At 56.0% G+C, this 16,246-nt stretch overlaps 1 protein-coding gene across 1 annotated transcript in view; it reads right to left on the bottom strand.

Moving 5' to 3' along the window:
* Dusp2 (dual specificity phosphatase 2) overlaps positions 1 to 752 on the bottom strand; it is a 2,523-nt gene extending 1,771 nt beyond the window's left edge. Inside the window, 1 exon segment of the mRNA XM_015499654.2 lies at positions 1 to 752. This exon segment is cut by the window's left edge and continues 98 nt beyond it. Coding sequence (XP_015355140.1) covers positions 1 to 212 — 212 coding nt within the window. The 5' untranslated portion in view covers positions 213 to 752.
* Between the last annotated feature and the right edge of the window lie 15,494 nt (positions 753 to 16,246).

The following is a 16,246-nucleotide window of genomic DNA, read 5'->3' as shown; positions in this document are numbered from 1 at the left end:
GCAGGCAGGGCGAGGGCGGCAGGCGGGCGGCCGCGCGCGCGGCGCCGCAGCAGCGCGTTCCAGGGCACAGGCCGCGCGGCGCGCACGTGTCGCCGGCAGAAAGCTAGGAAGGGGCGGCAATCGAGCAGCAGTGTGCGCTCGGCCTCCCGCGGCTCCCGCAGCAGCGCCCCCAGCGCCGCGCACTCCAGCTCCCGCGCCGCCTCCAGCCCCATGCCGAGCCGCTGCCCTTCGCCTCTGCCTCTCTCGCCTATCGCTCGTCTTCCGGGCTCCGCGGCGCTCGCTCAGCCCGATCTATCGCCTCTGGGCACTCGCTGCCGCGCCCGGGCTTAAGTACTGGGGGGCCGGGCTCCCGGGTCACCATACAAGGGCAGAGCAGGAAGGCGCCGGCGCCGCCCCCGCGGCCTCACGTGGGGCGCAGGCCGGGCGGCCCGGTGCCCCCGGAGCTGGCTGGGGAGGGGAGCCCCAGGGGAGGAAACCGGGGCCAGCTCCTAAGGCGAGGGTGTTCGCAGGAGTCTTGGGGTCCGAACGCGCCCCTCCCGGATCTTTCCACCCCAGCTCGGAAGATTGCTCCCGCCCTTTGACCGGCTTTAAGCCTTTCAGCCCTTGGGAACTCAGCTTCTCAGATGATGCCCTTCTGGCCATTGGGGTTCCTTGGTCCCTGATGCCCTTCTGGCCATTGGGGTCCCTGGTCCCTGCTTCCTCTGCCTTTTCCTTTTCTCCTTCTGGGTTTTCTTCCTCGGAGTTTGTTAGAACAAAAATCTGCCGCAGATGATCCTACAAGGGAGAATAGGGCGCCCCTACTGGGAGACCTTAGGCAGGAGGGTCTTTCTCTCCCCTGCCCCTCTTACCCCCCACCCCAATTGCTTAGATGAGACCAATCTGCTTCTTGAGGCAGGTTGGTGGCCAGGCTAGCCAGAACATAGTCTCTTGACTCCAAACCCCTGGACTTTGGCATAGCGGGGGTGAGCTTGCTTTCAGGGGGGAAAGCAGGGGCCACTGATGAGTTTCCAGTTATGAGTGAGACAGAGCTTCTTCCCCCGGGGCCCAGGGAAACCCCCAGGGGCCCAGAGAAAAGCATTTCCCCATGTCACAGGCTGGCTCTGAAGGGGAACTCTGCTGACGCTGCTGGGCTCTCCCTGGGCCTTGCCTGGCGGGAATTTCAAGGGGAAGAAGGAGAACCACTGACAGAGCCTGCCTCCTCCACAGCCCCCAGCCCATCAGCATGACACCCTCTCCCCAGATGGCAGGGGCCTGGGACCTTTGGCAGGAACACTCCAGCAATCAGAATGCAGAACCGGGTGATCGCACCCCTTCTGCCCTCCCCCACCCCAGACGTCAGCGGATGTGGTGAGGCCAGGTGTGAAGGAGGATCTGAGCCCTGGGCTGGGGGCAAGAAATGCTGGTGGGTGGCTGAACTCTGAAGCAGAGGAGTTCAGGTAGGTGGGGACAGTGTGGAGCTGGAGCTGATCCAACCAGCCACCAGCTGCGTGGGATTTTAGAGCCCAATCCCCAGGTGCCTTTTATAAGACCCTTGCAGTTCCCCTGCAGGCCCCTATCTCCCCATTTTTCTTGGAGGGCTACATCTAGGACTGTGTGGTCCCCCAGTCCCCTACGGGATTCCTCACCATGGTGTGTTGATGTGTCCCTGTGTCGGAGCATAATTTATGTGCAGTTCCTATGTGTTTGAGATGGAGCTTGAAACGTGTATGTGCTGGGGGGCACCAGGCATGCAGGGGAGAGAAGCCTGGAGTTGCCAAGGATTCCTGGGCTACCCGCCCTCTCGCGCCTCAGCATCCCCCTCCGTAAGATGGGAGCGCACAGCAAACCAGCCTTTCTCCCACAGGAGCTCCAAGGCTGTGGGCGATGCGGCCAAGGCCCAGTGCCTCCCGGCCAGGCCAATCTGAAGGCTGATGCAGCAGAGCCCACAGCAGAGCCAGGGAGTCTGGGCCACAGATGCCAGTGGCTGATAGGGGCACTTATCCTTGCCATCGGCCAGCCAAATGACTTAATGCCCGCTTCCAGGGCAAATTACAGAGCGTGCAGGGGGAGCGTCAGGTCCAGTCTTGCTGACCTATGGGGCTCTGTGGCAGGGAGCAGGGGGCCTGCCAGCTGGGATCCCTGACACAGGAGTGAAATCCACTCAGCCTGCTGGAGGCTCCAGAGCCTACTCCCACGCGGGCTGCGCCTCTTACCTCCTGGGGACTGGCGTGTCCCTTGCAGGGTGGGAGGGCATTGAAGAAGGCGATTTGCACCAATGGCACAGTCCCTGGGAGCCTGCCCAGGGCTGCGTCCATGAACTGTCTTTGAGACGGTCCCTCCTTCAGCTCTGGAACGCAGGCTCAGGAGGCCTGATCAGCCATAGAGGAGGGGCTCCCCTTGGCCCTCCTGGCCTGTTCACACCTCCCACCCCAACACCTGGGTGAAAGCCCAAGGCTGGGTTAGAAGAGCCCTCGTCTCTTCCCACTTCTCTGACTAAAGATCTCCTGACCCTTGAGCAGGAGGTCCGCTCCCCGCCTCCAGGACCCCTATCACTTGGAGTTGACCCTTGGGAGCCCAGCAGAGAAGAGGCAGGGTCTGGGCACATGGTGGACAGCGGGAGGGGTTAGACTGGGAGCCCCACAGGCTGCTGTTCTAGAGGGAGGATCCCACTCCTCATCCCCAGACGGTGAGGGGACCACCGCATGAGGTGGGGTGCCACACTCAATTTCTTCTGGTTTTGTTGGGTCTTTCCCAGCCTGACTGTCACAGAGCATCACTACCAAGTAAGTTTGAGGCGCCACTTTTTTTTTTTCTTTTAAATTAAAAACCTGTGAGACACAGCTGGTCACTATGGTGGACGCCTGGTAATCCCAGAGACTCGGGAGGCTGAGGCAGGAGGATTGCAAGTTCAAGACCAGCCCTCAGCAACTTAGCGAGACCCTGTCTCAACCTAAAAATTCAAAAAGCTAATAAGTAAATAAAATTTAGATTCCTCTGGAAAAGAAAGAAAGAAAGAAAAGAAAAGAAACCTGCGAAGGTCAACTGGACCGTGTGATGACACTTTGTGATATCCTTTTGGTGACTGTCTTTTGAGGATGCTTCATCGTCGCCCACCTCCTGCCTTTTGGATTCCCGGTATGCCCACCCAGCCCCACGCAAAGAGGGTTTCCCTTCCACAGTGGTGACGCTGCGAGTTCCCTGCTGATGTGGCCCGGATGTTTCCTTCCTGCTCCTTCCTAACGCACCCCAAGCAGAGGCCAGGATGTGCGTGGCTTGGCCGAGGTGCCCGGGCAGAGCCGCCAAAAGTGAGAGGCAGGCGCCAGCCCCTCCTGAGGAGGGATCAGGCCTCAGACGAGGATGCCAGCTCGGTGGCCACCCCCACAGGCTCCTGCCAGGCAGGGGCCCAGAGTCCCTGTGCCCTGCTCCAGTGATGGCCTAGCCCAGCACATGAGGGGGACACAGAGGGTCACCAGCCTCCTCCTGGGGAAGGTATAGAGAAAGCCTCCAAGGCTGGCTCAGAAGTGGACCTGCAGTGGCTGAGGCTGCTGTCACATGTGGCAGCCCTGCTGGGGACGAGCTCTGCACCTCCCCACCCACCATGCAAATGCCGGGAGGGGACCTCAGCACTTCCTGTCCTGGCACAGCCACATCACTCATGCCCGACTGCATTTATTCATTGACTTGGGCCTTCTTTCCAAACCTGGCACAGTGGTGCACACCTGTAATCCCAGCAGCTCGGGGAGGCTGAGGCAGGAGGATCAAAAGTTCAAGGCCAGCCTCAGCAACTTTGTGGAGCCCTGTCTCAAAAAGGTGTGGGGATGTGGCTCAGGAAGAGTGCCCCTGGGTTCAGACCCCAGACAGGAAAAAAAAAATTGTATTCCAAGTCCTTTACACCCTGGGGTCTGTTCCGAATGCTGGAGATGTAGGAGTAAGTCCCAAACCACCGCCTCTGGGGAGCTGAGCTCATCGTTTCCATCATATTTACTTTTGTGATTATGTCGTGTCCTGGCGAGTGATAGTAGTCATCCACTGACAGTAATGATACCTTTTCCTTTTAAAATAAATTTTAGGTTTGTAAAAACTGAGTTGACTTCAGGAAGACCATTAGGGAATAATAACACAGAAGGTTCTGGAACACCTCGACAGGCTCAGATGCCGGCAGGAGACACCATGTCGGAGCACCCTGCCCAGGATGGGCCCTGCCACTCCTCCTGCCCTGGCATGGAGCAGCTCTGCGGTTGGGCAGGGTCTGCTGCTCCCTCCCACGGTGGTCTCCTCTAAAGACAGGAACATGAGGCACCCAACGAGGAGGAAGCCGTGGCCGGGAAGGGACCCCGTAGGACAATCCCATTGGCAGGTGGCAAAGGGTCTTTAAGCTGCAAAGGAGGCAGAGATTGCTCCCTTCCACCTGAGGTAGCCACTGACCCATGCTGGGCCCTCTGACACTCCACTGAGGACCTGCGACAGCTACAGTGACAGTCACGGTGGCATGAAGAGGACAGCCAAGGTTCCTGCCCCCTGGGATGACCTTGCAATGGGAGCAGAGACCAGACAAAAAATAAATAAATGAGATCATGCCAGAGAGCGGCATCCCAGGGAGAAAGGCCATGGCTGGAGAGGGGACATGGGACACCCTCGCCTTCTGCTGTAACTTGCAGGGTGGGGAAGGGCCAGCCCGGGAGGAGGCAGGCAGGAGAGGTCCCCGTGGTGGAACACAGGACACAGCTCGGGTGGCTGGGTGAGAGTGAGCCTGCTGCAGGAACCCTCAGGTGCTGCTGCGTGGTTCAGGGACAGGGGACAGTGGCTTGGGCCAGAGGGCAAAAGAAAATGGAGGAGGGATCCAGGATCAGCAGGACTGTGGACAGCCTGGAGGGAGTCACGGTGAGAGAGGAGAGGGGAGGGGTGCAGTTCCCCATGAAGGATGGGGCCTGACCCTCCTGCCCCACCTCCTGGCCCGGCCTTGTGGCTCTGCTGTGCTCCCCCAGCCCCCACTGGGACTTGCAGGATCTGGGAGGGGCTCCCTCAGCACGGAGCAGAGGGCCAAGGCCAAGGTGGCCTCCAGCTCCAGCCTGAGAAGGCTACAGGCGGAGGCTTGGGATTAGAAGCACAGATGGCCGGGGGTGGACGCTGAGGAGAGGATCAGGGTGGATTATGGTCCAAACGGGATTAGGCTTCCTTGAAGACGACGGCTCCCAAAAAAGCCACCGCAGCTCCCAGAGTTGTCCCTGGACACCCAGAGAGAGTCACATGGGCACACGCACACCCAGGAGCGTGCACAGAGGCCCTCTGGCTCAGTGATCTCATCCTTGGCCCCACGGTACCACAGCCAGACCCAAGCCCATCTCCATCGCCCATTGGAACATGTTCACTGTGACGTGGCCTCCCAAGCCCCAGCACAGCCCACAGAAGCCCTCCACAAGTGGTCCTGCCATGGCCCAAGTGCCCAGGAGCCAGTCCCCAGGTCCCCCGGCCCAGCCCTCCTCACACACACCCTTCGTCCCTCTGCAGCTCACCGACCTTTACACCTAACCACTGGCCCCACAGTGCCCTGCCCAGGCACCTGCCTGCGAGTCAGGCCCTGCATTTGTTTCTCGGCTCAGTGTGACAGTCCCTTCCCTCCTCAGTGCCGCCCCGTCTGTGCTCCCAGGGAGGAGCAGGCACTCTGTCTACAGGGCGTGTCTGGCAGGGCCATTCCCGAGAGCCTGGTCTCTGCCCTCTCCTCACACCCATACTGACACACGTACCAGACACACACACACCAGGTCACACACACCACACATGTTCACACCCACCAGGTAAAGGGCGGGCCTCCAGCAACTGGGTCTTTCTATGGAGGGAACGTCATCCTGGGAGATCTCACAGCCACACACAACCGCCCATCACCTCAGTCTTTGATTTGGCAAATACAGTGGTGAGCCCCCAGCCCAGTGTTGGCCCTGTCCCCTACTCCAGGAACGGGTCACCATGAGCTGGCTTTGTTATCCTGTGGAGGTACCCTGCTGCCCTTACTTGCTCTGAGAGATAGCCCTGCCGGAGCTGCTGCGGCCTTTCCCAAGGACACTGCCAGGAACACCAGAAGTGGCTGTGCCTACTGTCCCCCACTCCTCGCTGACCAGAGGGGCATTGGACCCTATTTCCAGCCTGACTGGTCCGCAGTGGGGCCTAAACAAGGGGTCCCTGCCTCAGTTTCCCCATGGGTTAGTCTGAAACAGAGAGGTCCCTGAAGAGGAGGCACCCAGTGCCCACCAAGGGCCTCCGGGGCTAGGAGTGGGCTGAGTGGGAGCCACAGGGTCAGCCCATGACAACAGTCACAGCCAAAGCCTCAGCCATCATGAGGCTCCTCCTGGCCTGGGTGCTGAGGCGAGGGAGGGACACAAGACACGGGGGGCTGGGCACAGTGCCACCCCTATCGAGGCCCCACAGGGGACCCCAGGGAAGGGGAGGTGGTGCCCCGGGCAGCCCTCTGGGCTTCAACTGGGAAGGCCTATGGCTGGGGCCACCCAGGCCGCCTCCCCCTCATCCACCCACTCCTCTCCTCCCCACCGCCTCTCCCCTCCTCCCAGCCCCTCTCCCTCATGAAGCCCTCAGTCACCACGCACCCCAACTTAGGCTCCTTGGCTCTTGCGGCTCCCCACACCATTGGTGGCCTCTGCTGTGGAACTTCCCGGGTGCCCTAGTCCAGCCCTGCTGCCTTCTCTGCCCACCGGCAGTCCTCCAGGGGCCCCGCAGAGGAGCTCTGCACTGCTTCCCGACACTAGGTCTGCAGAGGGGCCTGTTTTTCCCCGGGCAGAGGCGCCTGTCCATCGGGGAAAGGGCTGAAAGCAAGCTGCCCAAGGAGGGGCCAAGGTCAAAATGCAGGGAAGCTTCCAGCCCTCCCTAGGGAAGGTGCCCAGAACTGGAGGAGTCTTCCCCTTCTGGGGAAGAAGCCCCTCCCTGAGGCAGGGGGATGGCCAACATGACCTCAACAGTCCCTTCCAGCAGGGGGTGCTTGCCAGGGAGCACAGGAGTTGGAGAAACTTCTCCAGGCAGCTCCCTGAACCCTTCTTCACCCACCAGGCCTCCGTGCCCAGGCCTCAGACCCAACCTAGAATGTCCAGGTGCTAGTGGGTCCACCTAGGGGACTGCCCCACCTAGGGGACTGCCCCTGTCCCGCACTCCCCGGGCCCTAGGGGCCAGGCCAACCCTTACAAGAAGCCCACGCCTGGCTGCAGCAGCCCAGGCACAGCCCCTGGGGGTCCCCCGCTCCATTCCAGCAGCACCAGCGTCTGGAGGTCGGCTTGCTCTGGCCAAAATGAGAACCACCTGTCCCTGTCCCTAAAGCTCTCACAGCCGAGCACCTGCCAGGAGCCAGCGGTACTCAGCACCTCCCCGAGGTCCTCCTCGCTCTGAGAGAGGAGCTGTCCCATCCCGTTTGGCAGATGAGGAAACAGACTCAGGGATTGGCCCCCAGTGGGCGGTGCAGAGCCCACCCTTCCTGGTGAGGTCCCTGTCCTCTTGGCATGGATGCCCTTTCTCTGGTAGCCATAGCTCCTTCCAGGTAAGAGGGGCCAGACACCCCTGGCCCTGCATCCAGCACCTACAGGGGGATGGCCAACATGACCTCATGGGTCATGGCAGGCAGCAGCCTCACTGGGCCCCTGGCAGCCCCTGACCTTGGCTGGCATTCAGACCCCCACCCCACCCAACAGGGGCAGAGCAGAGGTGTGTGTCATTCCGGACCCCAGGTGACTAGAAATTAGGTGACCCAGACCCCACCTTCCAGAAGGGGGAGGCCACTCCCCGTGGTCGCCGTTGTCCTCGATGTTGTTGTTGTTATTATTATTATTTGGGGGAACGAGGACTAAATAAGAGGGAAAAGAAGGGCCTGAGAACCCGACGAGCAGAGGGGTAGTTCATTGCACAGTGTGCAGGGATTAGACACCCAGTCTGTGTCACATACCACACCGGGGCCCATGGTGACAACTGGTTCGAGGCCCATGTGAGGTGGTGGCAGAGAGGTTCCCAGACCCACCAGCTGGCTTCAGAATGAACCCAGCTGGTCAGCGCCCGGGCAGACTATGACAGGGCTCTCCCAGGTACGGCACCTGTTCCCAGCCCCACCTGCACTGCAGTCCAAACCCTTTCCCCAGGAAGGACAGCTGGCTGAGTCACGGCTCTGGGACACGTCCAGACCCCTCAGTGGGGTGATCAGGGCCTGTCACTTCCTCCTCTCTGGTCAGCCTCTCAGCAAAGCCAGACTCTGTTCTTTCCCTGCCCCCACAGCAGCCCTATCTGTCCAGTCTGTCTATCAGGCTGCCTCTCTCAAGGCTCAGACACCTTGCAGTCCCCTCCCCTCACTGTCCCCTCCCCTCTCTGTCCCCTCCTGGGGCCCAGGCCAGGCCAGCTTTCCTAGGAAACCCCCCGGTGGCCATGGGGGAGCCGCCTCCTTAGGGACCCCCCCTTGCTTCCATGGGGCCAGTGTGCTCAGGGCTGCCTCTGCCGGCCTCGGCCCTCTTTGGTGACCCCCTGTCTTTGCCCAGGGGCTGCCGTCAGGCCTCCTTTACAGATGAGGGATCTGCAGCCCAGAGAGGGGAAGTGAGTCACGGCACAGGGCTGGCAGGGCAAAAGACGCGTCCTGTTGGGGCTGCCCAGAGCAGCTGTCCCTCCCTCCACCACCCCCCGCCCCATCACCACCACAGCCACCCAGGAGGGCCTGCGCTGGCCCAGGGGAGGCTCCTGCCAGAGCCACACCGGCAGCCGTGCAAGGGACAGGCCAGAGGAGCCACCAGGCCTGCCTCGGGGGCCTGAGGCCAGTGGCACCAGAGGGAGGGGGCTGACTGTCATTGGGGCCACTGTAGGAATGGGACCAGGGGACAAGGCCAGGTCCAGGAGCCTGGAGGCCCTGCCTTGCAGGGATCCGAACAGCTGCCCTGGCAGGTGCTACAGCCAGTCGGTGGAGGGAAGTAGAAACTCCTCCACAGCAAGAGCGGGACACGCGGAGCGCCTCCTCTTCCCGCCAGGCGGTCCTCTGTGCGGGTGGCAGGCAAGCATGAGTCATGTCACCCAGCCTGGGCCACCAGCGCGCTGGGGAAGGGGCTGGAGCAGCCTCGCCTGTGGGAATCGAATGAGCCACCATCCGGGAAGGCATCTTGGAAAAATGTGAGGGGCCATTGTGGGTAAATCATTTAAATAACTAAGAAAAAACAGACACACGAGGGCAAGACAGTGGGCTGGCCTCTGGGACCTGGGCAGCCCCCGTCTTCCAGGCCACCCCAGGCACAGGCTGCCTCCTGTCCATTGTGAGTTCCGGTCCCAGCTGAGGATAAACCTCTCCCTCGGGGCCCTCCTCTCAGAACCCCAGTCTCCTAGCCCCTGAATCCCCTCTTTTGGATGCTTCAGGGTAAGACGCAGCAGTTGGGAGAGGAGAAGCACCCGTGGTCCACCTCAAGGCCGTGGTCATCAGAGGCTTATTTTCTGGGCAGATCAGGGACCGGGCTGGCAAGACACAGGGAGGCCAGCCACAGGGAGGACGGGTCACGGGGAAGTGGCCCCATCCACCTCTGGCACCTCCCATGCACTTCCCTCTCATCCACCCTGAAGTTGTCCTAAGAGGAGCAGCGGACACCCAGGGCCCAGGCCCACGAGGTTCTTCTCCAAGGGGTGCGTCTAGGGCAGCTCTTCAGTGCAGTGGCCTGTGGCTATCTGCCACCTGTCCCTCTCTCTTCCCAGACCATCTTCCTCTGCTCCAGGCCCTCGCTCAAGGCTGATCTGAGTGGACACATCGTCCACACTCCCTTGCCCTCTGCTTCCTGAGGGCTTGGCCAGGAGGCCCCTCAGGGCAAAGAGCAGAGAGAGTTCTGGGTACTTCTGGCTCTGCCCTGTCCAGGTTTGGGCATGGGATGGGTTTCTCTTGGTCTCTGGCTCCCACAGGAGAGCCACTCTGCACGTCCACAGATGTCACAGGGCTCTGATGACCCTCTTTCCTCTCTTTATTCCTCTAGACCCCAAAGTAGGAATGCCTTGTGGTTCAGTGCAAAACCAGCCTGATATTTTGCTATTTCCCACCAGAGGTGAAGCCGCAGGATTGGGGCTGTCCTTGTAGCTCGTCTGACAGGGTGCGGCAGGTTCTGTCTCACACCCTCGTTCTCTAGGTGTCCTGTGCTGTGTGTTCTCTCCCCCTGCAAAGAAGCCCGACTTGCTCAGCTGCAGGTGTGTTCCTGGTGGTCTTTTGCTGGAAAGAACTGACAGACCAGACTTCACCCTGGTTTTCTGCCTCATCCACTCTTTCTTAGCATCCAGAATGAGCTTCTGCTAATTTATATACCACATCATCCCCCTGCTTGAAACCTGCATTAGTCCATTTTCTTGTTGCTATAAGAGAATACCTGAGTCTGGATAATTTATAAAGAATAAAGGTTTATTTTGTCTCATGGTTCTGGAAGTCCAAGAGCTTGGCACCTGTGATGCTGTACTTTGTGCTGCTTCAACTGATGGTGGAAAGCAGAAAAGCAAGCAGGCGTGTTCAGAAGTTGGGGACTCTTACACAAGAGCAAATCCACTACGCCACACCCACTTCCCCAGGCCCTGCCTCCCAACACTGCTGCACTGAGGAATTAAGTTTCCACACATGAACTTTTGGGTGATATGCAAATCATAGCAAAACCCTTCGATGGCAACCAGGTGTAAAGGGAGAGGTTTGATTTGGTGGACAGAACAGTTGTTCCAGTTTAAATAAGGATGGAAGGACTCAGGGCTTTTTCCCTGGATGAGGAGCAAGACAAGGGAGTTCACCAGAATGACTGCTGTGCCATGTTCTGGGTGTGCTGGCTTTTCAACGGGGCAAGGAAGAGATGTAGGGGGAAAGTATAAACCCTCATAATTTGGAGGAAATATAAGGAAAATCTAAGAAAGCCATCTGACAAATATCAGAACTAAAAACAATTTGGCAAGATAACCAGGTACGAGATCATACAAAAATCATTGCTTTTCTACACGCCAGGAAAAAAAAAAAAGAGAGAGAGAGAAATTGTAGTAGAAAAAACTTCGTGCATGTAATCCCAGCAGCTCGGGAGGCTGAGGCAGGAGGTTTGCAAGTTTGAGGCCAGTCTCTGCCAATTAGCAAGGTCCTAAGCAACTTAACAAGATCCTGTCTCAAAATAAGACATTAAAAAGGGCTGGGGATGTGGCTCCGTGGTTAAGTGCCCCTGGGTTCAATCCCTGGTACAAAAAAAATGAAGACCCAAACTATAGCAGGCCTGACAAGCTGGTTTTGGTATTCATCTGAAAGAGAAAATGCACAAAAATAGCAGAGAAATTTTTGGAAGTTAAGAACAAAGAGCAGGGAACATGTCCTACTTTATGTAAAAATAAGTGATAAACGTCGAGTGATTTTAAGAGGGTGGGGGCTGGGGATGTGGCTCAAGTGGCAGTGCGCTCACCTAGCATGCGTGAGGCACTGGGTTCAATTCTCAGCACCACATAAAAATAAAATAAAGATTTTAAGAGGGTGGTCCTGGAGTGGGAACAGACAAACGGACCCATGGAACCAATTAGAAAGTCCGCCACCACTTTCTTTTCTTTTGTTTTCTCTTTGGTGCTGAGGATCAAACCCAAGGCCTTGCATGTGCTAGGTGAGCGCTTCACCTGAGCTACACCCCAGCTGGGCTTCATCACTGTGAAAAAATGTTATCTATATCTCATATCATTTATAAAAATAGATTCTGTGGGCTGGGGTTGTGGCTCAGAGGAGGAGCGCTCGCCTAACATGCATGAGGCGCTGGGTTCAATCCTCAGCACCACATAAAAATAAAGGTATTATGTCCACCTATAACTAAAAAAAAAATGTTTAAAAAATAGATTCTGTATGGATTAAATCACTTGAAATAATAACAAAATATACAAATATTAGGAAAATAGAATATATAATTTTGGGGTAGAGAAAGAAGGTCTTTGGCATAATGCAAGAACAGATAGATTTAATTTCACATAAATTAAAAGTTTCCTGGGCTGGGGATGTGGCTCAAGCGGTAGCACGCTCACCTGGCATGCGTGCGGCCCGGGTTCGATCCTCAGCACCACGTACAAACAAAGATGTTGTGTCTGCCGAAAACTAAAAAAAATAAATATTTAAAAAAAAAAAAAGTTTCCATGCTGGGTGTGGTGGTGCATGCCTGTAATCCCAGCAGCTCAGGAGGCTGAGGCAGTTGGATCATGAGTTCGAGGGCAGCCTCAGCAACTTAGGCCCCAAGCAACTCAGTGAGACCCTGTCTCTTAATAAAACACAAAAAGGGCTGGGGATGTGGCTCAGTGGTTAGGTGCCCCTGGGTTCAATCCCTGGTACCAAAAAAAAAAGAGAGGTTTCTGTCTGATCCCCTGCATTACAACCAAAGATAAAAGACAACTGATGGGCATGGAGGAAATATTTGAAAAACAAAAGGCAGATGAAAGGTTATAATTCACTCATCCATCCATTCATTCATTCGACAATCAACTGGGAGGTGCCCACGACATGCCAGCCACCGCCTCCCAGGTGCTGGAAACCTGAGCAGATGTCAAAACTGCTGTCCTGCTGGTTCTCACAGTCTAGTGAGGCAGGGAGGGACAGAAGTGAACACATGGTACGTCAGATGGAGGTCACGGGAAAAATCCCAAAGCAGGGACAGATGTGACATCCTCCAGGAGTGAGTGAGAAAGGGCCAGGTGCAGTAGAAAAGGAGGCACTGAAGGCCACAGAGAATTCACAGAACAAGGAATGCAAGTGTCCGGTACGTGTCCCACAACTCAGTCTACCCACTAGGACCACGTGACACAGTGACACCCCACCAGGCTGGCACATTTGGGCACGGGCAGGGGCAGGCAAATGACAAGTGTGAGCCTCTTGGTGCGAGTGTATGTGGGGATCTGGGGATCACAATTCCCCAGAGGGCAATTTGGCAGGACTGTCCCACGTTGAAAGCACATGCCCTTTGACCCTGCGACCCCTTTTTTGTCTGGGCATCAACGCTGGAAAGACAGAAATTGGTACAAACATTTCCAAAGCAGTATTGGGAGCAGGGACAAAGTGAAATAAGCCATCTTTACAGTTTTACCAAGTCTGTGCTAAAAATGAAAAGGAGGTCAGTCCAGGCGTGTTGATCTAAAACGAGCTCCAGGCAAAGTGAAGAAAAGCCACACAATAACACCCACCCCCCTGACGCCCTTCAGGAAAAGCCAAACACAGAGGCTCTGTCGATGAGGTGGCCACATGCACGGTGTGCGCAGGAGGAATGACTCCGATGACAAGCCAAAGAAAAAGCACGGAACCCCTGGAGGTTGGCGGGGACTCCGTCAGCCTCCTGGGGTCCCTGGTTCCTTGGTGGAGGCTGGCATAACCCTCAGCTGAGCGGGATGGGAAAGGGCCACTTGCCCTGTCCCTCCTCCATGTTCGGGTCCGCCCTAGAGCAGGAGGCCTCTCTCTGGAAGGCCACATCCTGACTTTCCTTCACCCCCCACCCCGCCCAGGACTTAGACTGTGCCCTGGTGGCAGCCAGGCGGCCGGGGAGGCCTGCAGCCGGATGTGAGGACTCCCACGCAGCCCGGTTCTTTTCCGTGGCTCAGAAGGCGCTGTAACAGGTGGCCGCCCGCCTCTGCTGGGAGACACCTTGCTTCTCACGGCCCCCTCTGTGCTCACATCCTGTTTCCACCCCTCTGACACCGCAGGGCCCCAGCCCGAGCCCCCACCCACCTCCTGGGTTTCCACAGGGCCTGTCCTGGGTAGGCCAGGGCAGGTCCCAGCCTTCAGGACTTTAGGTTTCTTGGAGGCTTAAGTACTTTACCCGAGTCTGCCTTTCTGAGTGTTAAATTGGGGAGTCAAAACTGTTTTGTATGAGGTCAAATTAGAACGACAGAAGCAACAGAAAAACCTATGTGGAAGGCTCTCCCAATAGTCCTAATTTTAAAATTTGAAAATGTCATGACTAATAGGAATTTTCTTCCAGTTCTGTTGAGAGAGTCTCAAGTGTGCCCAGTGTGGACCCCTGGGCCGGCCTCCTCCTAGGCCAGGGCTGGGTGGGTGGTGGCTGGTCCTACCCTGCCACCTGCCAGGCACAGAGGCCCTCCTGAACAGGGGCAGAGCCATGCATGAGGACCTCCACCAGTGAGGCACCACTTCCCAGCTAAGGCCATCGGAACCCTGTGGGGCCTTCAGCTTGCTTCTAAGTCTATTGAATGTATTGAGTGGTGGCGGCCAGCCATCACCACGCAGGCCTGACCCGCCCATCAGTCATGGCAACTGTCACCCGAGCCCTGTGGACACAGCATATCGAGGGCTCTCACCGTCTGGCTCAGGGACAACATCTCTGGGACAACCCAGCCTTTGCTCTGTGGAGAGGTGGATGCCGCTGGGCCTGACTCTGAGAGCCCCTGCCACTGTCATTCCAGCCAGAAGGGCAAGCTGCGCAGCGCCACAGCTGCACAGACTCCTGCTCCTGCCTCAGCTCATCACAGTGTGAGCATGCCCCCATATTTCAAGCTGCTACTTTTTGATCTGGGGTCCCAAGACCCTTGCTGTATTGCGGGGAGACCTAAGGATTGAACCCAGGGCACTTAACCACAAAGCCACATCCCCAGCCCTTTTTATATTTTATTTAGAGACAGGGTCTCGCTAAATTGCTAGGGCCTCACTCTGTTGCTGAGGCTGGTTTGAACCTGCCATCCTCCTGCCTCAGCCTTGTGAGCCACTGGGATTACAGGCGTGCACCACTGCGCCTGGTCTGAGATCCCTGCTCTTTTTTTTGTGTGTGTGTGGTGCTGGGGATTGGACCCAGGGCCTTGTGCAAGCGAGGCAAGTACCCTACCAACTGAGCTGTATCCCCAGCCCGAGATCCTTGCTCTTGACCACAGCACGCCCATGGTCCATGTCACCTGATCCCCTGCCAAGTCCAGACCTTCCTTCCTTCCCTCCTTGCCCTTCTAACCACGTACTGGAACAACCTGAATACTGGCTCAACCCAGCTTTGTGCCAAGACAGCTAAATGCTGCTGGAGAAAAGCACCCAACAGCTCAGTCCCCACCTCACCCTGGGGTCCTTGGGCCCTTTTCCTGCTCCTTGGCCGACAGGCCACCGTGTGAGCTATGAGTAGTGGACAAAGCTGGCAAATCAGAATGGAAAAATCGCGTGGACCCTACCTCACCACTCTTCCCTCGGGAAGTAAGATCCAACTGTAAAAAATAAAACAGAACCAACAAGGCAGAGCCGAACACCGGAGGATGCCCTTTTTTTACCTTGAGGGAGCGAAGATTTTAAAGTCACAAATTATAGCTGAGAAAAATGATGATTGTGACCTCATAAAAATAAAAGATCTTTGTTCAATAAACTCCAAAGTTAACAGGTAGGCAATGGATTGGGGAAAAAATGCTTGTAATGGCCAAAACTGGCAATGGTTATTGTGTGTATATCAAATTTTATAAATAACAAACTATTATGGAATTCTGTTCTAGAACATACAAGGAATTTTATTTTTTTATTTTTAATTTTTTAAGAGAGAGAGAGAATTTTTAATATTTATTTTTTAGTTTTCAGCAGATACAACATCTTTGTTTGTATGTGGTGCTGAGGATCGAACCCGGGCCGCAGGCATGCCAGGCGAGCGCACTACCACTTGAGCCACATCCCCAGCTCCAAGGAATTTTATAAATCAAGAAAAAAAAAACTAGAGGAATTATTAAAAAATAACAATATAAAAATAGACATAGCCGGGCAAGTGCTCTGCCCCTGAACCATACCTCAGCCCTCATTGTGGTTTTGATTTTGATTTTCCTAATGACTAATGCTGTTGATCACATAGTGGCACACACCTGTAATCCCAGCAGCTTGGGAGGCTGAGACAGGAGGATCGAAAGTTCAAAGCCAGCCTCAGCAATAGTGAGGCACTAAGCAATTCAGTGTGACACTGTCTCTAAATAAAATACAAAATAGGGCTAGGGATGTGGCTCAGTCGTCAAGTCTCCTGAGTTCAACTCTGATATCCAAAAAAAGAAAAAAAAAATGGACACAGCTATAATAGGTAATTCATATGAGAGAAGTCCAAAGGGTCAATGAGTATGTGGAAAAACAAACTGTCTAATGATTAGAAAAAGCAAAATTAAAACTACGAGATATAGGGCTAGGTTGTTCTCAGTGGTAGAGCACTTGCCTAGCATGTGTAAGGCACTGGGTTCAAGTCTCAGCACCACATATAAATAATGAATAAAATAAAGGTTCTTTTCTTTTGCTTAAAAAAACAAAACAAACAAACAAAAAAAAAAAAAA

Source organism: Marmota marmota, unplaced genomic scaffold, assembly GCF_001458135.2.
Source record: "Marmota marmota marmota unplaced genomic scaffold, marMar, whole genome shotgun sequence".
Classification (NCBI taxonomy): Eukaryota; Metazoa; Chordata; class Mammalia; order Rodentia; family Sciuridae; genus Marmota; species Marmota marmota.
The sequence above is the reverse complement of the archived record's forward strand: the minus strand, read 5'-3'. Positions and strand labels throughout refer to the sequence as shown.